This window comes from Oryza sativa, chromosome 10 (assembly GCF_034140825.1).
Source record: "Oryza sativa Japonica Group chromosome 10, ASM3414082v1".
NCBI lineage: Eukaryota > Viridiplantae > Streptophyta > Magnoliopsida > Poales > Poaceae > Oryza > Oryza sativa.
In genome coordinates, this window is record NC_089044.1 from 2,191,203 (window position 1) to 2,215,004 (window position 23,802).

The window sequence follows — 23,802 nt, forward strand, 5'->3', positions numbered from 1 at the left end:
GGATTTTGTTTTTCATTGAATTGTATTAAAAACTTTTGTGAAATATGTAAAACTATATATATAAAAAAAGTATATTTAACAATAAATCAAATGGTAGGAAAATAATTAATAATTACTTAAATTTTTTGAATAAACGAACAGTCAAACATGTTTTAAAAAGTCAACGGCGTCAAATATTTAGATATGGAGGGAGTATAATTTTGAAGAAACTTGCTTGTTTACCTCTGAATTTTATTCGTTCTTTTTGTACTCTCGAATTTTAGTTTAAATCTCTTTCGTACCCCGTACCTTTTATGTTAGGTGACTGTTAAATTCTTAAAAAAAAATCAGGTTACCCTTTGATACGAAGAAAAGTATAGAAATTGTTCCATGAGACTTTTATATTTATTTAGATTAAAAAATCATATTTATTTTTTACTTGTATAAGTAGCATATTTTTTTATTTTAGTACAACATGTTTGTTGTATAAGAAAAATCTATTTATATTTATATGGTACATAAACAAATTTTAATAATTAATAAATAAACATTATTTTTAAGTCGTATCTACAAATGATTTTTGTCATAAATAATATCCCACATAACAAACGCATAATTATAATATTCTCATACAACAAATTTCTACCCTCCAACCATCTCTATAAATAAATACGTGTTTCTTTATACGCAAAGGCAAAATAAATTTTTTGATAGAAATTTAACGGCCAACTAACAAAAAAAAAAGTATAGAAGGCATTCAAACTAAATTTGGAGATACATAAAGCAGTGAGCAAAATTTAAGAGCATAAAATTGATTGGATAAAATTTCAGAAATACATAAGGAATTTTCTATATCTTTATTCAAGTTTTACTTTAGACAACTTTTAGGTAATATTTTTACTTTACACTAAGTCATATCGTCTTTGTTATACTTTAGAGCACCCTAAGTTAATTCTCTAGCGATATTTATCCCCTCATTTGGGGAAATAGTGTACGTCTAAATCAGGAAGATCGTCGGTCTACTGATGTTGATGTGTTCAAGGTCATTGATGTGCTCCAAAAATATTTTTGGGTGATCCAAAGTAAAACAAATACTCCCTCCGTCCTAAAATATAATAACTTTTATCCCTCAGAATTTGTCCCAAAATATAACAACTTCTCCACAACATTCTCTTCCCAACCAATCACAACTCTCCACTATTCACTTTTCCCACCTACCTCTACTACTTATCCAATCACAACCCCCACCACTCATTTTTACCTACTTTTCTTAATAACTGTGTCCAGACCTTAAAACTTCTTATATTCTGGCAAAGAAAATCAATGATGGCGCGGTGGACCGACAATGTTCTAGCGGAGGTGATCGGTAGCGGCGCAGAGGCGGTTGAGGGTGGAACGGCTTGCCGCCCAAGCCGGCGGCGGGCGCCCAGGCGCGGTTCTGATGTGGCTACGGTTGAGGGAGGTAGGACAGTAGCGGTGGAAGGAGGCAGCTAGGAAGGAGGAGAAAAGCTCCCGGAAGCGGTGGGCGTAATTGAGGGTGTGAGCAGTTGTGGGAAGGAGACAAGGAAGGCGTAGAAAATATACGCGTGATTGATGTGGTGAGGCCATGAGGGAGGTGGGAGTAACATGGGGTGTTGGATCTGTGAGAGACGATTCTGACCGATCCATAAAGATGAGGAATGTAACACTGTGTTGGTGAATGAATTATAGGGTAGATGAAAATAGTGGTTTAAAAATTACTATGGGAGTTAATTGACAAGTAGTAGTTGTCGTTTATGTGCTTGAAAAGATGGTCAGGGTGATCCGAAGTGAAAATTACTCAGTCAAAATGGTAACATAGGTTAAATGATGGAGGGTTGATATAAAACGGGATCCCGTTGCAACGGGATAGACATATTAACTATTCTCTTGCACGAGTATCACATGTATCAGGTGCTAGGTATCACAGGTACCAGATAAAAGACATCACAGGTATCAGATACCATGTAGCTGGTATCACGACAGGTATCAAGTACTCTCATAGAAGAAGAGTATCCTGTTCCGTTGTCTAGGTTTTCTCTTTGGATGATGATCCAAATTGAAACATTGCCCAAACTGAAATTTATTGTATTGGGCCGGCACGGGGCGGCCCGTTTAGCCACCCCAACTCACCCGCCGTGCCGTCCGCCGTCGCCGACGCAAATCGCCGTCGCTGTCGCTTGGCTCGGAGTTCACCATCGCCGAGCGTGGAGGTCCACGCCGCTGGTAGCCATCGCCCGCCCAGATCTGGCGGCTGTCGCTCTCCGCGGGCGGCGGCTGCGTCCACCGCGAATCGAGTCCGCCTGAACTGAATCCATTCCCCACCGCCGGCAGCCAGGATGAGTTCCCGGCGGCCGAGGCGGCTGCTGCTGACTCTCCCCGACGAGGTGCTGGAGGAGATCTTCCTCCGCCTCGACGCCCTCCCCGACCTCGCCCGCGCCTCCGCCGCCTGCGCCACGTTCCGCCGCCTCATCACCGCCCGCGCCTTCCTCCGCCGCCTCCACAGCCTCCACCCGCGTCCCCTCCTCGGCTTCTTCAAACGGGAAGGCCCATCGTGCGAGTTCTTCCCCGCCGCGCCGCCCCACTCCTCCTCCGCCGCCGCCAGTGCCGTCGCGCGGGGGGCAGCCGACCTCACCTTCTCCTTCCTCCCCGCCACGCCCGGCGGGTGGCGGCTCCGCAACATCCGCCGCGGCCTCGCCCTCCTATCAACCCGCGACGGCGGCGGCGGATGCTTCTTCCCCGACGTCGTGGTCTGCGACCCCTTGCACCGGCGGTACGCTCAGATTCCCCAAATCCCCGACGACCTAGCGGCCCCCATCCGCCGGAGCGGCAGTTTGCCCAAGGGTTTCGATTACTTGCTCGCTCCAGCCCGCAGGGAGGAAGAGGAGGAGGAGGAGGAGGATTCATCATTCAAAGTGGTGTGCAGACCCAGGTTGACAGAAGAGTGCGATATCACCGTCTTCGTCTTCTCCTCCGGCGCCGGGATCTGGCGCGCCGCCACATTGGGCTCCTCCCTCGCAACAGCTATCTCTGTCACCTCCCGCCCCCGGTGCGTGCACCGCTGCGTCTACTGGCTGACCAGATTCTTGGACAGATTGCTCATCCTGGACACCGACGAGATGGAATTGTCCATGTTTGATAACTTCCCCCCATCCACAGGATTTGTACTGAATCACACCACTGCGGCCATTGCGGAGGCAGGGGAAGACAGGCTTGGGGTGTTTAACCTTGATGTTCACAATGTCAATCTCCTCTCTAGGGCGATCAGGGGCAGCGCCGACGAACAGTGGCGGCATGACAAGACTATCCCATTGCTCCCTGGCTACAGTATTTGGAGATTTGTAAATCACGCTGATGTTGACGGCTACATACTCCTAGGAGGAGTTTTGGGCAGCGGTTTGCAGTCTGATCCCATTACTGATGGATTACAGTATTTCTCACTGGACCTCAAGACATTTCGGCTTGAGAGGCTGTGTCCCATGACAATCTACCAAGCAAGGAACTCTCCAACTGAGTTATATACAAGCTTTCCGCCACCATTATCGCTTTCAAGCATATGAAAACAGTAAGAGCTTTCCATCGTTTCTTCAGTCATCGGGTTATTTCATATTCAGTTATCGGGGAATCATGTTGCACGGGTTATTTCATATTCAGTTATCGGGGAATCATGTTACACGGGCTATTTCATTATGTAACAGTCTCGGTACTTTTGGATTATTATCGTGTCATATGTGGCCATGTATGCACCCATTCTTTCCTTTGAATCGGATGGAGCCAGCGAATGAGATAGTTGCATATTTCACCACACCCTCACTCATAAAATAAACCCAAGAGAACCTCAGTTGTAATGATCAAGTTATATTAATATTTATATTTGTATCTAAATGCATGTGTTTTTCTTTGGTGTAGTTAGTGACGCAAGCTTACTGTTGGCTTGGACATATGAGGCATTTGTATTTTTTTTTTAGATAATGATACGAGGCATTTGTATAATTCCATAATAATTACAAGCTTTTTTTTATTAGGGATGCAATTGGCACGGGAGTTGGACAGGCCCGCCCCACTCATTTCTACAGGCTATAGTGTCCAACGGGTTGGCGAGTTGACCAACCAAGCAATGAAGCAAGTAACCTAACAAACTTCTTAGTTGTACCCATACCAAGTAAATTTCTGAACTAATCTACTTATCCTTGTTACTGCTGCTCTATAGCATCGCATGAAATCAAATAGGAATGAATAATTATGGTCATTTTCTGAAAACAAACGAGATTCTAGTCATTTTCTCAACTGTGTTCAGCAATTCAGCTTTCAGAGACAGCCTGCACGTGTACAGTACTATATAAGAACAACTTATTTGTGCACCCAACTTCATGATGCATGAATTTCAGAAGGAGAAACATTTTCTCTTCATGATATACCAACTATTGCTCTTGACAATTCACAAACAGAACCTGGAGATTCTGAACCTTGTTTGTCTCCTGCAATTCTGCTTACAACTCACCTGAAGATTCTGGAACTAGATTGCAGCCGTGTCTGATGTTCAAAGCACAGTAAAATTAAGGCTCTCGATGCGTCTGATACATCTGCAGCGTACACGGATGTGGCATTTGTAGAACTCCATAATACTTACTAGCTCTTTGATGACATGTACTTATTTCGTTTGCAACTCTTCATCAATATATTAGTACAATCTGTAGGCTCTACCTATAGTTTGCAGAGTATCAAGGAGATAAATAGTTTTTTTTTGTCAGTTTTCATGTTGTGGTGAATGGATTGAGTGAGCAGCAACCAAATGTATCTCTGTGCATAAATTTCAAATATTTGTCTATGCTAGGAAATTAGGTTTGCCATTTGAAGCACTTAATACTTCTGACATTTTGATAGAATGTTCCTTGATGACTACTAGCATCAATATAATCTTCGGTGTTTCTGTTCTCTTGTCACATTGATCAGGACTTGCCAAGGCCCAAGGGGGGACGGAGCAGCTTCGGTTGTGAAGATTTATCTGATACCATGCAAGACCAGCTGCTACTGGTTGTAATGGCATCGATTTATTGCTACTCTTCTTTCTTTTTTCCCCCTCTTATGCTGCATTTTGGAACTAAAGTTGCTAGTAGTTTGCAAAGCATAGTATTCAGGCTGCCCCGCCCCTGATGCATATGATGCATTTCAGTGTATGCTCGTTGTTAATTAAGTTTGTTGTTATCCTTAATCTGATGTCAATTTGAGTACGGGAGGCTCTCTTTCCTTGCTACTAGTTTCAGATTGGCTACATCTGCACCGTAAACAGACAGATTTGTACTATATAAAAGTTAATTTATTTTAGAACAGAGAGGCTATACCTTAAATCTTTGGGATGATTTGATTTAGCTACCTTAAATCTCTTTGATGATTTGATTTTTGGTCCTATAGGTCTTACTGATTCTGATTATTATTTGATAGAAAAAGCAAATAAATAGGAAAAACAATGACTATTTAATGCTTCAAAGATAGTTGTTATTTTTTTCTAGATTTTTCACTAAATTATTATTGCAGATTATTTGCTCCACAAGTCTAGTCATACGATTTCTTTAAAAAAGAAATTTTTCTACCACATGTTCCAAGCTGTTTGTTAGTTTAGTTTTCAAAATATTTATTTTATTCCTGTGATAATCCACGTCAATATTGTATCAAACGTTGTATAAACAATAACGGCCAACACATACATACTCAGTCACGGGTGACGCGTATCATCTGCATCGGTAGTTCGATGCTGCACGAGTTGCTCACTTGCTCAGTTCTATCAACATGCGAAAAGAATATCATTTTCAGGATTCTATTAGGAAAAAAAACAAATCAAATTTAAAACAATTCAATTCAACATTTGCCCATTTTGTTGGATGAGTTTCATGTGTGCCCACGCCGTCATAGAGAGAGCCAAGTTACTAGGAAACGGGGTATATCCAATCCAAGTAGCAGTAATAAGAAAAGTCAAGTAAAAACTGAAACGAGAATAATTCCGAAATCTCAATTTTTTTTGCTTGCTTTGGAATATCAGAACGATAAGTATTTAATGAAAATGAAGATAGAGTTCATAAAATAAGAAAGCTATTAGCGTATAATTAATTAAGTTTTAATTATTACGAACTTAAAAATGGATTTATTCGACATTTTAAAACAATTTCTATATAGAAAGTATTCGCACTAAATAAACTGTTTAGCAGTTTTAAGAGCATGCTAACGGAAATTGAGATAAAATATATATCGTAATAAAAACATACCACCTTTGATACAAAATTTAAATGCTAGAATAATGACATATGAAATGGCGGAGTATTTAAAAAAAACAAACTAAATTCAATAACGATTCAATCCAACATTCGCTCCATTTTGGACAAGTTCCATGTGGGCCCACATCGTCATAGAGAGATCCAAGCTCCCTGGAAACTTGGATGTATCCAATCAAAATCGAGATGAGACAAATTCTGAAATCTCCATGGTTGGTTGCTTCTTCCTCCTCTCACCACCTCTCCTCCGATGATGATGATCCCCCCTCTTCTGCTGCAACTGCTTCCCACGCCTCACCGCTAGCGAGGCCATGGCTACAGCGGCCTCTGCACGCTGAAGACGATAGTATAGACTACTCTCTCTCACACACACACGACACATGCATGACTGTGTACTTGTAGGCTCAAAATCAAATAGGTGTCTAGGTGGTTGTTTGTCTAGTTAAAATTGGACCAACCATGATTATAACGTCCAATTAGGATGTTCTACTTCGAGCCATGTTGGTATCTGTTGCGGCTAATGGAAATGGCACTGTTGCATTGTCGTCAAATGACGATGGATGAGGAGCGGAACGAGGCGGCGGGGCTCCTACTGTTCCGGTGGCGCCGTCGACGCTCGGGCATATGCAACCGCCGTTGTTGGCCACTCCAGGCGGGGCTTCTGCAGCGTCGACCTCGACTACACCACCACCACCACCCTAGAAATTGTTTGTCTGGGGTGGTCTTAAGAAATCTGTGGAAGAATTTGTTCAGTAGTGTGTCATCTGTCAACAGGCCAAGCATGAGCATTGCTCTTATCCAGGCCTGTTGCAACCTCTACCTATTCCTAGGGGAGCTTGGTAAGATGTCTCAATGGATTTCATAGAGGGTTTGCCACCTTCTTCAGGCTATACTGTGATTCTAGTAGTGGTGGATAGATTCACTAAGTTTAGTCATTTTCTGCCATTGAAACACCCTTTCTCTGCTCTTCAGGTGCCAGTGACATCTATTCGAACTAAATGGTCCAAGTGGTTACCTTTGGCTTAATTTTGGTATAACACAAGCTTACATTCCTCTTTGAAGTGCTCTCCATATAAAGCATTGTTTGGGTGTGATCCTGCCTATGGTATTTTGTCGGCTGCACCAACTGACGATGAAGAAAGTGATGTTTCAGAATCTGACCGTGCAGCTAAACTACTTAAGGAAAGGGAAATGTTCTCTGCTTTGTTACAACATCACCTGGCGAGAGCACAAAATCGTATGAAGCAGTTAGCTGATGCCAAACGTTCTCTTCGCACTTTTCAAGTGGGAGATTTGGTGTTATTGAAGTTGCAGCAATATGCACAAGGTTCAGTGGTTTCTCATACATTTCCAAAGTTGGCTTTCAAATATTTTGGTTCTTTTGAAATTACTGCAGCTGTTGGCTCGGTGGCCTATCGTTTGAAGTTACCTCCTGATAGTTTGATTCATCCCGTGTTCCATGTCTCTTAGTTGAAGCAGTTCGTCCCTGATCACAAGCCTGTCTTCTCTCAATTACCAACAGCTGCTCCATTGGATATTGCCGCAGCGGTACCGTTTGAAATTTTGGATCGCAGGATGGTAAACAAAGGGAATGCAGCTATGGTGCAGGTTCTAGTTTGCTGGGGCTCTTTGCCGGCTGCACTGGCGACCTGGGAAGATTTTGATGTGGTGCGCACTAGGTTTCCTGCAGCACTCGCTTGGGGACAAGCTCCAATTCTTTGGGGGGGGGACCTGTTGCGGCTGTTGGAAATGGCGCTGCTGCATTGTTGTCAAATGATAGTGAATGAGGAGCAGAACGAGGCGGTGGGTTTCGAATGTGTGCTTTCGCTGAAGAGAAGCGGAGGGAGTGTTAATTTATGTATTAAGTCATTGTGTGTGGGCCCTGAGGGCATGTGGAGAGTGAGTAGTTGTATTTATAACACACCCTATGGCTGAGCACAATCTATCGAAGGAAAAAGGAATATTCCCTCCTCTTCTTCTTCCTTGTGCTCCTCTGTTCTTTCTTCTCCCCTACGATTTCTCTCATCTAAATCTCCGGCGAGCTTCGCCGCCGGTGATCTAGGGCATAACAGTATCACTTTTTTCGGTCACGTATAGCTAGGGGTATTGGACCATACTAGTAAAAAAAACTTGCCTTATCAGTAAAGAAAACCATCTCGACAAGACAAAACTTCGATGATACCTCTATATCGATAACAATTACCTCACCGGCAGGCTAGAGGACAATAGCCGCATGCTCCCTCCTCGCAGCATGCTACCTGGTACCTAGGTACCAAGACTAACACCGGTGGTTATCATTCATGATACCCCGATATAGCATGTATCAGCAGAGTATGATATGTCCGCAAACAATGCAGACGGATAGTGAAGAGCTAGTTAGAAGCAAGATGCAACAACCTCACGACACGCATGAAGCACCTTGCAACCACCACCGTCCTCTTCATCAACATCGAGATCACCACCCTCCACTTTTAGCCCAACCATGTCCTCTATCAGCCCAGCCCGTCTAAAAAGCAACCCAACCGTAGTCTCTCTCTCTCGCCCGAATCCCCCTCCTTCTGTCTCCTGCAGCCGCCGCTAGCCACGCGCATCGCTCCGATCAGCCGGAGGTCGCCGTCGCTGGGACCGCCGGTATCCACTCCCCGCCGCTAGATCCGATCCACTCCCCGCCGCCGGTAGCCGGGGCGGCGGCAGGGATGGCGTGTTCGCTGTTGCTGACCATCCTCCCCGAGGAGCTTGTGGTGGAGATCCTAATCCGCCTCACCGACCTCGCCGACCTCGCCCGCGCCGCCTCCGCCTGCAAGCCCCTCCGCCGCCTCATCACCTCCCGCGCCTTCCTCGCCCGCCTCCACGCGCTCCACGCCAAGCCCCTCCTCGGACTCCTCCTGCTGGAGAGAGACCGCTGCGGCTTCCTCCCCGCCGCTACCGCCGTCGCCGCCGCCGTCGCCCGCGCGTCCGACTTCGCCTTCTCCTTCCTCCCCGACCACGCCGCCGGGTGGCGCCTCCGCGACGTCCGCCACGGCCTCGCCCTCCTATCATCATCATCATCGTCATCATACCTCTCCCCCCTCGGCGACCGCGGCTTCTTCCCCGACGTCGTCGTCTGCGACCCCATGCGCCGGCGACACGTGCGGGTTCCCCCTATCCCCGACGACCTCACGGCCGGCGTCCGGCGGATCGCCGTCGAGCACTTCGACTACCTGCTCGCTCCCGCCGGCCGAGACGGCTCGTCGTTCCGGGTGGTGTGCAGGCCCAAGCTGCCGAAGCAGTGCGACGTCACCGTCTTCGTCTTCTCCTCAGGCGCCGCGTTCTGGCGAGCCGCCGTGCTGGACGCCTGCGCCGCCACCGAGAAGTTGTTCCTCCCCCAATCCGTGCACGGCTACGTCTACTGGCGGACGCATTCCTCCGGCACATTGCTCATGCTGGACACTCGCGACATGGATTTCTTCTTTGTTAACATTCAGACCAACAAGTGTGTCATTGGGGAGGCAGAGGAAGTAGGCAGGCTTGCGGTGTTCAACACCATTGTTGATGTTGGTGTCCACAAGGTGGAGATCCTCTCCAAGGCAATTAGGGGCGGTGCCGACGAACCGTGGCGGCACGACAGGACTATCCCATTGCTCCCTGGTTACAAATGGAGGGCTGCAAGAATGGCTGAGGGGTACTTACTCCTACATGGGATTGTAGGTAACAACTCCTGGTCTACTCCTGGTATTCAGCTACAGCATTTCACACTGGACCTCAAGACGCTTAAGCTTGAGAGTCTGTGTGACTCGATATCCCGAGGAAGGCATCATCATCCTCAATTCGACTTGTACAGAAGCTTCCCGCCACCATTATCGCTTTCAAGCATATGACAATAGTAAGAACTAATTTCCATGGTTTCTTTATTCATCAGGGAATCATAGTTACAATATATAGTTATATTTCATAATGTAACAGCTTTGGTACTTTTTGATTGTTATCATCTGTGGTCATGTTTGCACTCAGTCTCCCTTTTGATTTAAATGTAGCCAGCGAATGAGATAGTTTCATATTTCACTGTACCCTCCCTTATAAAATAAACCCAAGAGGAGCCCAGTTGTATATACAATCAAGTCATATTTTCTCTGTATGTATCTTAGATGCATGTGTTTTTCTTTGGTCTAGTTCGTGACACAAGCTTACTGGTGGCTTGGACATTTGTACCATTCACGGATGTGGCATTGGTAAATTCCATAAAACTTACTAGCTTGTTTGATGACATGTACCTTTTTTTTTTCTTTTGGCAACTCAGTCTTATGTAGTGTATTCTATGGGCTCTACCTAGTATTAAGGAGACAAATAGTTTTCTTGTAAGTTTTCATGTTGTAGCGAGTGGATCGAGTGAGCAGGAGCATTATATATCTCTTGTGTGTAAATTTCAAATTTGTCTCCCCAGATAGAATAAATAGTTAGCGCAAAAAGCATGACCACACTAGGACATTATATAATAGTTGCCATCTTGAAGCACTTAATATTACTGACATTTTGATAGAATGTTCCTTGATGACTATATTAATCTAATCTATGGGGTTTCTTCTCTCTCAACACACTGATCAAGACTTGCCAAGGGGGACTGAGCAACTTCGGTTGTCAAGCTGTATCTGATGCCTTAAGGAGGATGCCATGGAAGAGGAAGACCAGCTGCTATACTGCCGTTGTTGGTATCATATTTATGTACTACCGTACTAGCTAGTTCGATCAGCTGTTCCATTTGAATTCCACAGTGGTTTAACTTCTGAAGCCATGCTACTCTTTTTTTGCCCTTCTGCTGCATTCTGGAACTAAACAGAGTAGTCGGTCTGCAAAGCAAGGCATTCAAGCTCCCCAGCCACTGATGTAGGATGCACTTCAGTGTATGCTCGTTGTTGTTAAGTTCATAGTTATCCTTAATCTGATGTCATCAGTATAAACATGTTTTTCCATCCTTTGGTTGACAGCAAGCAATGCCTCTAAAGATATCCATAAATTGACAGATATCTCTCTACCAGAAAGCCTCTAGGGGATGTATCATGTGGCACCTTGTTCATGTAGTATGTGTTCCAGATCAATTTAACCCAGGGAAGAGGCATCCTATTATAAACCTTACGCAGGCTTTTCATTAGCAAAGCATTATTTTGCAGTCTGAGGTTAATGACTTGCAAACCACCTCTTTTTTTGGCTGACATACTCTGTCCCAAAGCACCAATGAATTTTTACTACTCCCTCCGTTTCACAATGTAAGTCATTCTAGCATTTTCCACATTCATATTGATGTTAATAAATCTATATATATATATATATATATATATGTCTAGATTCATTAACATCAATATGTATATGGGAAATGCTAGAATGACTTACATTGTGAAATGGAGGAAGTAGATATTATATCTGAACCTCTCCATAGACAATGTCTTCTAACTCTATCAATACTCTTTTTTCACAGATTCAGGTAGACAAAGAACACATATATTACATTTGGTGGAGATGAAAAGACCGAATTTACTAATGTTAATCTATCTCCATAGGATAAAAATGTGGTGGCCGAAGGCAATCTCCTTTCAATTCTATCAGTTAGAGTAGCAAAGTCAATTACATTTGGTGGTTTTGTGCCCAAGGGAAGACCAAGATATGTAAATAATAGAGTGCCAATTGGACAACCAAATAAAGAGGCTAGATTCACCAAACATATAGCCATAGAGGCATTCATGGCTGATATTGGTGTATATCATCCTTTAGATGACCCCGTGTTTAGTACTTCTCGCTCCATAAGTTTGTAAAAAGGCACGAGGAGATGTGTGACAACTAAATTTGGTATATAATGAAATATGGAAAAACTTCGCCAAATTTGGAAATAGGCCCAAGCTTTCTGGACAAGGCTAGTCCAACTGCTGGTTTAATGCTGGTCGGACTGGTGGCATAGTGGAGGCCAGACTGGCATAGGTGAGTCCTAGTGCAAATATAGTTTTCCTCATGTTTCTTTCCTTAATGGGACAATAATTCAAGGGTTTCCTTGATAGGACATGAAAAAGATCACGAGGCACCTGACCACCCCTCCTATCAACGGAAAATCAATTGTGAAAAATCAATCAATTATCAATACCCTCTATATTTTATATCTCCCTCCTTGCTACATTTCCCATAATCCATTCTCCTCTAATTCTCTAATTGTTTGTCGTTTCTGGTCCTACGGTGTTTGAGGATGTTCTAGTTGCCCTGCCGAGTAGAGGACAAACACACACGTGTTCATCCTAACGAGGCCCTTTCGCGTGGTCGTTTGTTGGCATCTATTATCCCACATCGACGTAACCATTTTTACATCAACACTAGTATAATACAATTAAAGTATATAGTTTCATATAAAAAAGATCTTGGAGAGACTTATTTTGTCAATAAAAAAAGGAACTGTCTATATATCTGTTGACAGAAAATCCCACCTCTCATCTTTCAAAATTTAGACCATTGGATATGCTTTAAGATACATGCAGATGCATTAACCCTACGTCTTCTCCTCCCGTTCCTTTCCCATCGCGCTCGCGAGCTCCTCCGTGGCTCCGCCCGATCCCCCGCCCCCACCGCCCCACCGCGCCGCCGCCCGCCTCGCCGGCTGGCCGGAGGGCGTCAACGGCGCCGGCGAGAACCCCCCCTCCCCGGCTAGCCTCCTTCCCCTTCCCCTCCCCCCTCATCCCCTCCTTCCTCCTCGAACCGTCGGCGGCAAGGTGCCCCCGCCACTGACGCCGGCCTACCGCCCTCCTCCAGCCCTGCGACTCTGCCGGCGCCTCGTCGTCCGCCCGATCCGCCGCCCACCGCCTAGTCACCGCCTCCCACGATCATCCCTCTAAGCCCGGCGAACTCTCCCTTCTTCCCTCTCCCCCTCCCACCCCACCCCGAGACCCTAATTCGTCGGCCCTTCGCCGAAGTTTGGGTTGTCGCCGGCACCGGAGAAGAAGAGGAATTCGTTGGAGTTGGAGAAGAAGCAGCTGGAGTACAAATAGCGAAGCACATATAGTGAACCAAAATTTGCAAGATTTGAAGATTGGTTTTCTCTCTACTTATGTTTAGCAATTCCGTAAAAAATATTTAGTCCCGTATCCAAAAACGCTGGCCATTCCCCATTGCTGGCCTTCCCCTTTCTCCTCTGCCGCCGCCGCCGCCGCCGCCGGGAGACACTCCGGATGGCTTCGCTGCCGCCGCCGCCGCCGCCGCCGCGGCCGCTGCTGCTCACCGTCCTCCCCCAAGAGCTGGTGGTGGAGATCCTAATCCGCCTCGACGACCTGGCCGATCTCGCCCGCGCCGCCTCCGCCTGCAGAGCCCTCCGCCGCCTCATCACCTCCCGCGCCTTCCTCCGCCGCGTCCACGCGCTCCACCCCCGCCCCCTCCTCGGCCTCCTCCACCTGGAACACCACGGCTCCCGCTGCCGCTTCCTCCCCGCCGAGCCGCCCCACCCCTCCGCCGCCACCGCCGCCGCCGTCGCGCGGGCGTTCGATTCCGACTCCGACTCCGACTCCTCCTTCTCCTTCCTCCCCGGCCGCTCCGGCGACTGGCGCCTCCGCGACGTCCGCCACGGCCTCGCTGTCCTATCAACCCGCCATGCCGTCACCGATGATGGATGCTTCTCCTTCCCCGACGTCGTCGTCTGCAACCCCTTGCGCCGCCGCTACGCCTGGATCCCCCCGATCTCCGACGACCTAGCGGCCCCCATCCGAAGCCTCGGCGTCGGCGTCGAGGATTTCGATTACCTGGTCGCTCCAGCCGGCCGTGAGGGTTTGTCATTCCGAGTGATCTGCAGACCCCAGTTGCCAATGGGCTGTGATGTCACCGTCTTCGTCTTCAGCTCCAGTGCCGTCATCTGGCGCGCTGCCACATTGCACGCCTGCGCTGCCACCGCTCAATTGGTCTCCCCGCAGTACGCGCACGGCTACGCCTACTGGCGGCTGATCCGATCCGCCACCAGATTGCTCTTGCTGGACACTCGCGACATGGACTTCTTCTTTGTCGATTTCGAGCAAAGGAGTGTGCCGTGGCAGGCCATTGGGGAGGCAGGGGAAGTAGGCAGGCTTGCCATGTTCAACATTGCTCATGCTAATCATACAGTGGAGCTCCTCTCTGGGGCGATTAGAGGCAGCGCCGATGAACATTGGCGGCATGACAAGACTATCCCATTGCTTCCTGGCTACAAATGGAGGATTCTAAAGCTAGCCGAAGGGTACTTACTCCTGCAAGGAAGAATTCTCGGTGACGGAACTTCGCAGTTTACTCCTGGTGACCAATTACAGTATTTCACGCTAGACATCAACACGTTTAAGCTTGAGAGGCTGTGTGCTTCAACACCCCAAGGCATCAGTTATCATCCTCAATTTGAATTATACAGATGCTTCCCTCCACCGTTATCGTTTTCAAGTATATGAAAATAGTAAGAACTTTCCGTGGTTTCTTCAGTCATTGGGAAGTCATGTCACTAGTTATTTCATAACGTATGAATCTTGGAATTTTTACATTGTTATCATCTGTGGCCATGTATATATGCACTAGATAGAGCCGGCAAATGAGATAGTTTCATATTTCACCCAAGTGGAGCTCAGTTGTTTATATGATCAAGTCATATTATTTATAAGTGTGCCTAGATGCATGTGTTTTAATTTTGGTCCAGTTCTTAACACAAGCTTAGTGGTGGCTTGGACATCTGTAGTGTACGCGGATGTGGCATCTGTAAAATTCCATAAAACATACTAGCTTGTTTGATTACACGTACATATTTATTTTGGAACTATTTGTCAATATGGTGTTGTCTATTGGCTCTACCTATAGTCTGTGGAGTATTAAGGAGAATTTTTTTTCTGATAAGTTTTCATGTTGTAGCAAGTGGGTTGAGTGAACAAGTAGCATAATCTATCTCTGTGCGTACATAATTTATCTCCCCAGATAGAATAAACAGTTTGCCAAAAAAGCATGACCACACTAGGACATATATATGTTTGGCATCTTGAAACACTTAATATTTCTGACATTTTGATGTCCAGATTCATTGACATTTTGGTGTCAAATCACCACCTAGGTTACCTTTTTTTGGGACGGAGAGAGTAGAATGTTAATTGATGACTCTGTTAACCTAACCTGACATTCCTGTTCTCTTGTCACATTGGTCAGGACTTAAAAAGGGGGACAGAGTAGCTTCTGTTGTGAAAATGTGTTGCAAGACCAGCTGCTAGCCTGCTACTACCGGCGTTGGCATCGATATGTATATATATCTACTGTACGAGCTTAGTTCGATCGGCTGTTCCATTTGAATTCTATAGTGTAGTGGTTTAGCTTCTGAAGTCTTGCTACTCTTCTTTTGCCCATATATATGCTGCATTCTGGAACTAATAAATAAAGTAGCTAGTCTGCAAAGGTAGGCATTCAGGCTTATACACGATGCACTTCAATGTATGCTCTTGTTGTCAAAGTATTATTGTTGTTAATCTGATGTCAATTTGAGCACGGGAAGCTCTCATTTCTTTTTTTGCTGGGCCGACGACGGAACGTCGGACAATTATATTAAGCTTTGAGAAAATATATACTACATTACAGTACAATGCCAACAGGCAAGGCTGTTGGGCAGCGACCGACGGGCTGGATGGGATAATTCTTGCTGCCTTGTATCTTTTGTTTGTTTAATTTCCCCGACGTGTGGAATGGGCACACGATGAAGACTGAGTGTGGCGTGTGTAGTGGCAAGGCCACGAGTCTGTAATCCTTTGCTATTTGAGTTTCAATCTAAACCAGAAAGCGTTGCTGCTTGACAGCACAAATAACCTTTGAAGAGGCTGGCCATGCGGGATGGATCGTTGGGCATGAAGGAAGTTGCTGTCTCCGCTGCCATCGCCGCTGCTGGTGGAAGCATGGGTGGAGTAGAGGAGGAGATCTGGGAGCTGTTCGTGGGGTAGGTGTCCAAGCAAATGACGGAGGTGGAGTTGCTTACCATGTTTCAGGAGGTGGCCATCGTCGATGGGGTCACCGTCGTCAAATTTGGGTTCGCGAGGTATGGATCCGTATACCTAGATTTGGGCTCACACCCCAAGCATTGCGTTGGCTTGTTTTGGGTTTTGATTTGAGGTGTTCTACATGTTCTATGGATGTTTCTACAACTATGACGACTTATCCCATAAATTAATTTATTTTGTTGGTTTTTATTGACCTATCTCTTAATAAACAGATGATTTTTTTTTCTTATTGTGATGATACTTTAGTGACATCATGATACTTTTGATACCTTTTGGTACCTATATGTATCGGACCTGCTACCTAGGTACCACGATTGGTATCTATAGGTATCGGACTTGGTACCTATAGGTATCAACATGGTATACTAGGTACCACGGCTGGTACTGTTGATGAAAAATCAGTGCTCGGTTGATGTGCTAGATCTGCGTTGGTGCGAACTAAGTCGATGAACCTTTGAACTAAGTCGACAAACACAAAGGTAAGAGAGATCTGCTTAGCTCTAGTGCAGGTCCAAAATATCAATGAGATGCGGGCATGCCAGTCAATTTAATCCTGCAACTGACAAGATGCATAAATTGAAGATTAAAGAGTTGATCAGCCAATAAGTCGGTATAACAATGCTATCCAATGCCGATACTAGCTGATGTTGATAGGGATTTGAGCAATCGGCTATATGTCAAATGTAGATTCTGACACTTAATGATGTAAAGACAACCGGCTGATGATAATGTAATAAAAAATATAATCCAATGGAAACCAGATCAATAATGATATGATAGAATAATTGTTTGATCCGAAGGTTAAGCATATATCGGCTGGTGTTCCGATGTCATTAAATCCACAATATTAGATTATCAGTAAAACCTTTGTTGCAATCGGCAAAACAAACTTGTATGTAATCCTGGTAAACCAATGCAGTGTCCAGATAATTAATTGGCTAAAACCCTAATGAAACCCTTATTGACAATCAAAGGCAGATTAGTTTTTATGATTCTAAGTCGTGGCTAAAACCCCAATGAAACCCTTATTGACAATCAAAGGCAGATTAGTTTTTATGATTCTAAGCACGACTTAGTAAGTCAAACCCAATTGATACAACACTAACTATGAAAAGAAGCATAAAGTCTAAACAATTTAAGCCTTTGATTGATTTTTAAAGTGGTAGATACCTTAGCTAATCTAGACCGACAAAACAATTTAAATAATACCAATAAAACCCTAGAAAAGATCTGGCAGATACATGTAAATTGAGACATTGACTTAGATTAAACTAAGATATATGATATAAATAAATGTTTACATCAATAAGATTAGAGTGTCGAGGTCCTAGCCCCGTCGATACAGACAACCATAACAAGCCTTAACCTTCGTCGGAGATTGAAGCTGATGCAACTTAACTCAAAACAATAACTCGTCAAGAAATATGAAAATGAAAAGGATGGTGATGCGCCGAAGTTGTATTAATCGAGAGATAAATTACAAGGACCCTAGGTGTATATATTTATACCCATAGACCGATAAGAGTCCTAGTCAGACACAAAACAAACTTTCTTAAAGATAAAAAAAAAACATAAGTTCTGATCGGTCATGATACAAACTTTCCTAAATTCAAAACTTGCCTAATTAATAAATAAATTTAGGCTACCATGCCGTGGTCTTTGTGACTCCTTCTGAAACTCGGTCTCTTCTATATAAGCTTTTAATTAACTGATTATTATCTTTCTTTAACCGAATCCAAATCTTACTAAATTTTGGCGTTATCTGGTACATATATGTATCATCTTTGTACCTATAGGATATTAGACTTGATAATCAGATATTAATAGATATCATACAGGGTACCACGCATGTATACAGTGACGTCAGTTTAGACATCAATATGATGTCATCACTTGCAGCCCTCTTTAAAAAAAGATCAAACTGAATTTAAAAACAATTCAACTCAACATTTGCCCCCACTTTGTTGGACTAGTTCTGCGTGGGCCATGCCGTCATAGAGAGAGATAGCAAGTCAAAATCAAAATCGAGGACGAGAAGAATTCCGAAATCTCCACGGTTTCTTCCTCCTCCTCCTCTCTCTCTCTCTCCTCTGCTTCTCTCCCAAATTCGCCACCTCTCCTCCTCCTCTGATCCCTCCCCACGCCGCCGGCGAGGGCACGGCCACAACGGCCGCGGCGGCCTCCGTGCGCCGGAGACAACTAGACTACTACAACTACTACTACTACTACTACTACTCTTTCTCTCTCTTGTTGAGAGGAGCGGAGATCCATCCGTGCAGGCTCCGGGGGGTGGTTTCGTGTGGGATATGCCACACGTGCAGTCAGCTCCTGCGGCGGCGACCGCGGCGGGGATGTCCGCGGCGTCGGCGCCCGCGCCGAGGAGGTGGGAAGGGGTGGACCAGGCGCTGGAGCGGATGGTGCTCAGGGCGTGCCTCGACCAGGCGCCCGAGCGCCGCCGCGTCCGCGACGCGTTCAAGGACGTGCAGCTCAGCATCGACCACTGCCTCTTCAAGGTCCCCCCTCCGCTTTCCCTCCCATTTTCTTTCCTTTTCTTTTTTTCACTTCTTTACACACCCCCTTTTGGAAATTAGAGTCGATATAAGATGCAGTTTTTCGGTTCCTTATGCTGCGGCAACAACAATTGAATGGATGATTGACAGTGTGATGCTAAGAGTTTATCGTTTCTGTGTCGAAACATGCGCATCGCCATGCCTGAAGATCTTGATGGATGAGGGTTATGGAGGTTTCAGTGTTTGCTGTAGTCAGGATGGATGGTGATGATGCTCGTGCGCTAGATTTTGACCTGGAAAACAATTACTAGACATTTTCTAGGCACAACCTGTTCGAAGAGGACCTAGAGCTTTAATTAGAATGGTCCAAACTTGGGGTCTGTTGTGCCCACACAAAGCCTTGTGATTGGTCCAGGTGTGGAGATGGATATTTGCCAACAGACATTTTGAGTATTAATTGCAATGGCTTTTGTAGTTGATTAGGACGTCGATCAGTACCGAGATTTGTGTGTTGTACAAGGCGTAAATACATTTCCGACTGATTAAGGTTTGCACTGTTCAAAAGTTGGAAAGTGGATCTATTGTCAACCCAAGCAGGTTAGGGCCTATAATAGTGACAGATCATTATTAAGGTGTTTGATTTTAACAGCAGCATTTATGAGGTACCAAACTATTGCATACATGGAATGATATTTAGAGAGGAAAAAACATATGCACAGATAGTTCCACCATTTAAGTACCACCAAAATTTCAAGTCTTAGTTTGCTATGCCATGATGCTTTTATTTGATCTAAAAAACTTTAGTTGTTCTGATATGCGATGGATCATTTTTCTTACTTGCATTTGTTTCTATGATGCAGGGACAGTATAGCGATATTGGAACAAAGGAGGTGCTATTTCTTGCTCTAGCTATTATTTTACAGTTTCTTCATGCAGTATGTTTCTGCAGTTAAGTGGCTTAACTGCTGCAATACATAAATTTCTGTTGCACATATTGCATGTAAGACTATTTGGCATATAGACTCTGTCCATCTTCTTCGCATTACTGTATGCCCCACAGCTAAGACTATGTAGAGAGAGAGGTTCCACTATAAAATCTCAGCAGGCATTGGTGATTCATTTTATTTGGTTGATCTGCAAACTAGTGTTAGGCAGAAATACTGAAATATTGATGCAATGTAGGATAAGTCCTTTTCTTTTTTAGAATAAAATACCAAAAGTAGTGCTTTACTGCAATGCAGAAATACTGAAATATTGATGCAAGGTAGGACAAGTCCCTTTTTTTAGAATAGAACACCATAAGTTAGTGCTGTACTGTAGTTGCTGAAGTGCACTGAACATATCTGGCCTTATTAGTTCATCTTTTGATTCCGTTGAATATGTTTTGCTATTTATCTATGCTTAACAGAAGCTTGCTATTTTAATGATCATTGGTTGTGGTTCGCAAGGTAGTGGCACTGTGAGATGGTATGCTGAATATGTTAATTCTCAATAGTGCTCTTAACTCCTAAAATCTGCCGACATATCAATCGATGCTTTGCTCTTCAGAATTTTTGCTAACTTGATGATAAGTTATTAATTTTTCCATCATTGCAATGTGACACTTCCTTTCTTCGACAGTCATACGAGAAAAACTCCAGGGGCGTGGAGATTTTCTCAAAATGTTGGTATCCAGAGAATCATCGCATAAAAGCAATTGTTTGTCTCTGCCATGGTTATGGAGATACCTGTACCTTTTTTCTCGATGGTACACGTTTCCCTTTCATGCAAGTTATTTGTCTGATACCTTGGTTTTTTGTCACATTTTTATAGTCCGTTTTTCTTGCAGGTATTGCTAGGAAGATTGCTTCAGCTGGATATGGAGTGTTTGCATTAGATTACCCTGGTTTTGGTCTCTCGGAAGGACTTCATGGATTTATACCAAGTTTTGACACTCTTGTTGATGATGTAGCAGAACATTTTACTAAGGTCAAAGGTATGCTTCCATTAAATCATTTCTGGTTTCTCACTCTGCCTTTTTTTTTTCTATTTATTTTTTTTGGAACAGTTGATAAGTGTCAATATATTTTCAGCTAGTTCAAATGTACATGTCTTCTTTTATGAAATTTCCTTGAATGAAATTCAAATGCCAAATTTAGATACAACTTACCAACTAATATGACACCATAATACAGTTGCAACATATGGTATAGTTACCACAAGTTTCATTTCTCTTTTATCCTCAGGTTTTTAAAATCAACAAAATATACATATTGTTTGATCTTTTAAACTTCTGGTGTTGGAAATAGTTGCTTTATATAGTTTTGTGAAATGTGACTGAAGAGCTACTTCATATCATTTTGTTCTCTTCCCGGTTAGGAAAGAAAACACACACCACCTTCAATCCAAAATATATGTTGTTTCAGCTCCATGCATGCATGCAGAACATAATGCTTTAATTTGGCATAGTTTAGAGTTTACTCAATGCTTGTATGCCCATATGTCTACACAAAAAAGAAAAAAAAATCGTACGGGCATTTGGTGGAAAACATTGCAGTGATAAAACTAAACTGACTACCTTAGGAGTTAATTAACTATAAACTGTTTTAACTCGATGCATTCAATGTCATTGCTATTGATAATGGTGAAAAGGGGGAAATTGATGGGTAAGTTTGGTAACAAATGGTTTCAGTGTGAATTTAAATTGTGCATTCTGTATACAGCCTCCACATTTCCAAATATGTAATAAGCCCCACATTGCTGAACCTGTAAATGCCCTCTAATTATTTTTATATTAATGTATAGCTGGCTATAAATTAGCTTACTCCTTGTTTTTTAAAAGGATACCGTATGTAAACTGAATATTACTAATTATTTGTATGTCAGCAGAAAATCCTGAACATAGAGGTCTTCCAAGCTTTCTGTTTGGTCAATCTATGGGTGGAGCAGTTGCATTGAAGATTCATTTTAAGCAACCAAATGAATGGGATGGTGCAATACTAGTTGCGCCCATGTGCAAGGTAGATATATCAATGTAGGACCCTAACTGTATAAGTTCCGTCTGGCAGCTTTTTTGCAAACTCATTTTGTTATAGATTGCAGATGATGTGATTCCGCCTTGGCCTGTTCAGCAAGTTCTAATTTTTATGGCTAGACTTCTTCCAAAAGAGAAGCTTGTTCCACAAAAAGATTTAGCAGAGTTGGCTTTCAAAGAGAAGAAAAAACAGGAGCAGGTGATCTGTCTGCCACACTGGCATCTCAAACTAATATTTTCTATTTAGATTTATTTCATCTGACATGTACATTCTTTCATGATTTTTGTTTCTTCTTTGGGAAGAAAGAACTGTGAAATAACTGAATATGTCTATTTAATATATCTACATGCCTCCACCCCCACAATATAGGGAGTTCTAATCTGTTATCTGTGAAGTACAAGTGTACAGCAATGTATGAATCACATATTTATCATCCTACTTATTTTATTTCCAGTTTTGGGTATACTTATCCAAAATTATGAAAAATGTCATTCCAAAGTAGGGACTATTAGGAAAAAGAACTTTTTCTAGTGCTTTTAAAAATGGATTCAAATATATCAAGTCTTCTTATGCCTCGTGAAAAGATTGTTAATAATTTGCTGTTGAATGCAGTGTTCTTATAATGTGATTGCGTACAAGGATAAACCACGTCTCCGAACAGCTTTGGAGATGCTGAGAACCACAAAGGAAATCGAGAGTCGTTTGGAGGAGGTGTGTGCTTTAATTATCTGTTATACTTATACATATGCTTTTAGGGTCTTATACAATTGCTTATAACATTGCCCATCCTGATATTGATAATTGTTAATATTTTGATATGGACAAAAGGCATGAAAAGCTGCGTTTGTTCTGTAAACATGTTGGTAGCATGGCTAGTTTGTGCACTGTGCACAGTATCCATGGTGGACCTTATACCTATTTTGATAGTTCATATTTTTTAGATCATTTTTTGACACTTTGTTGTATCTGGTGCATGCATGTATAGTCTACTATGCTTTTAGCATAAAATTCAGAAGGTTGAGAGGCTTAATAAGATAGGCGTATGGCAATGGTCAACAATAACTTTTATCCTCGATAGATACTCATATTTGGTATCATAATGGGTTTTTCTGTTTTGTGGAATAGTTTTTTACAAGTTGCAGAATTGCCAATGGTCTACTTTTCCGATCTATTACCATCTCAGTTCCTTTGGTAACTAAAAGTTGCCCCGTGTTTCCTATATCTAGGTTTCGCTGCCCATTATCATTTTGCATGGTGAGGGTGATTTGGTCACAGACCCAGCTGTGAGTAAAGCTCTCTATGATAAAGCGAAGAGCTCAGATAAGACGCTTCGCCTTTATAAAGATGCATATCACGCTATCTTGGAAGGTGAACCAGATGAGGCAATTTTTCAAGTCCTCGATGATATAATTTCTTGGCTGGATCAGCATTCTACAAAGAAAGTTCCATCGTCATAAACTGCAAAGGCAGCATTGGGAAAATTTCTTTGCTACTGATGTATCCTTCGTTGCCGTTGATCCAAGATTCCAACAGTTGCGATTCCATTTTGGCACCAGCCCTGTCATGTTTCTTTTCTGATTGCAAATGTGCCTGTTGCTCATCAAGCTGTGTACATAATGTATATTATCCATCACAATTTGTTTCACAAAATTTAGGTAAGGTTTTGCATGCCATATATAAATTTGTAATATATTCAAATGTTTTTCTCGTTATGTAATATTTTTTAGATTTGATTGGCATATGTTTGGGTTAGATCAGAAGTGACATACACTATGCGCTGAGAAAACTAGTTACTACTTCCTCCGTTGTCTACGCTATTAATTGTTGTATGTATTGTACGTAACATTTGACCATGTCTTAAAAATTTAATACAAATATAAAAAACTATAAGTTGTGTTTAAAGTACATTTATTCACCATTTGTCTTATCGAAAAATTTAATACAAATATGAAAAATATAAAAGTAATGCTTAAAAGTATAAAAACAATAGAATGATCAAACGCTGTGTCTAAAAGTTATTTCCTCCGTT

At 43.3% G+C, this 23,802-nt stretch overlaps 4 protein-coding genes across 11 annotated transcripts; all 4 read left to right on the forward strand.

The window, feature by feature from the left end:
* The first annotated feature begins 2,110 nt into the window (after nt 1-2,110).
* LOC4348057 (uncharacterized) lies at nt 2,111-5,345 on the forward strand. 4 transcript variants are annotated; one of them, XM_066304797.1, is made up of 3 exons: nt 2,111-3,562; nt 4,023-4,159; nt 4,951-5,345. In XM_066304797.1, exon 1 carries the CDS (start codon nt 2,337-2,339, stop codon nt 3,555-3,557), a length of 1,221 nt encoding a protein of 406 aa, XP_066160894.1. In that variant the 5' UTR covers nt 2,111-2,336; the 3' UTR covers nt 3,558-3,562; nt 4,023-4,159; nt 4,951-5,345. The 4 variants fall into 4 exon arrangements, with proteins under 4 accessions (XP_066160894.1, XP_066160897.1, XP_066160896.1 ...); XM_066304800.1 differs by having other exon boundaries at nt 4,023-4,123; XM_066304799.1 differs by having other exon boundaries at nt 4,023-4,119.
* Nucleotides 5,346-8,783: 3,438 nt separating this feature from the next.
* LOC4348058 (uncharacterized) lies at nt 8,784-11,257 on the forward strand. 5 transcript variants are annotated; one of them, XR_010737044.1, is made up of 4 exons: nt 8,784-10,125; nt 10,413-10,471; nt 10,846-10,948; nt 11,077-11,257. XR_010737044.1 is itself a non-coding variant. In XM_015757393.3 (2 exons), exon 1 carries the CDS (start codon nt 8,960-8,962, stop codon nt 10,118-10,120), a length of 1,161 nt encoding a protein of 386 aa, XP_015612879.1. In that variant the 5' UTR covers nt 8,784-8,959; the 3' UTR covers nt 10,121-10,125; nt 10,846-11,257. The 5 variants fall into 5 exon arrangements, 2 of the variants coding, with proteins under 2 accessions (XP_015612879.1, XP_025876735.1); XR_003239074.2 differs by having other exon boundaries at nt 10,846-11,257; XR_001540259.3 differs by lacking the exon at nt 10,413-10,471.
* A 2,091-nt stretch (nt 11,258-13,348) lies between these two features.
* On the forward strand, nt 13,349-15,746 carry LOC4348059 (uncharacterized). Its single transcript, XM_015759008.3, has 2 exons — nt 13,349-14,679; nt 15,414-15,746. The coding sequence occupies exon 1, from the start codon at nt 13,442-13,444 to the stop codon at nt 14,672-14,674; it is 1,233 nt and encodes a 410-aa protein (XP_015614494.1). The 5' UTR covers nt 13,349-13,441; the 3' UTR covers nt 14,675-14,679; nt 15,414-15,746.
* Nucleotides 15,747-18,498: 2,752 nt separating this feature from the next.
* Nucleotides 18,499-23,512, forward strand: LOC4348060 (caffeoylshikimate esterase). Its single transcript, XM_015759009.3, has 8 exons — nt 18,499-18,762; nt 19,620-19,649; nt 20,380-20,506; nt 20,588-20,734; nt 21,628-21,758; nt 21,834-21,971; nt 22,386-22,484; nt 23,000-23,512. Exons 1-8 carry the CDS (start codon nt 18,556-18,558, stop codon nt 23,228-23,230), a joined length of 1,110 nt encoding a protein of 369 aa, XP_015614495.1. The 5' UTR covers nt 18,499-18,555; the 3' UTR covers nt 23,231-23,512.
* The last annotated feature ends 290 nt before the right edge of the window (nt 23,513-23,802 follow it).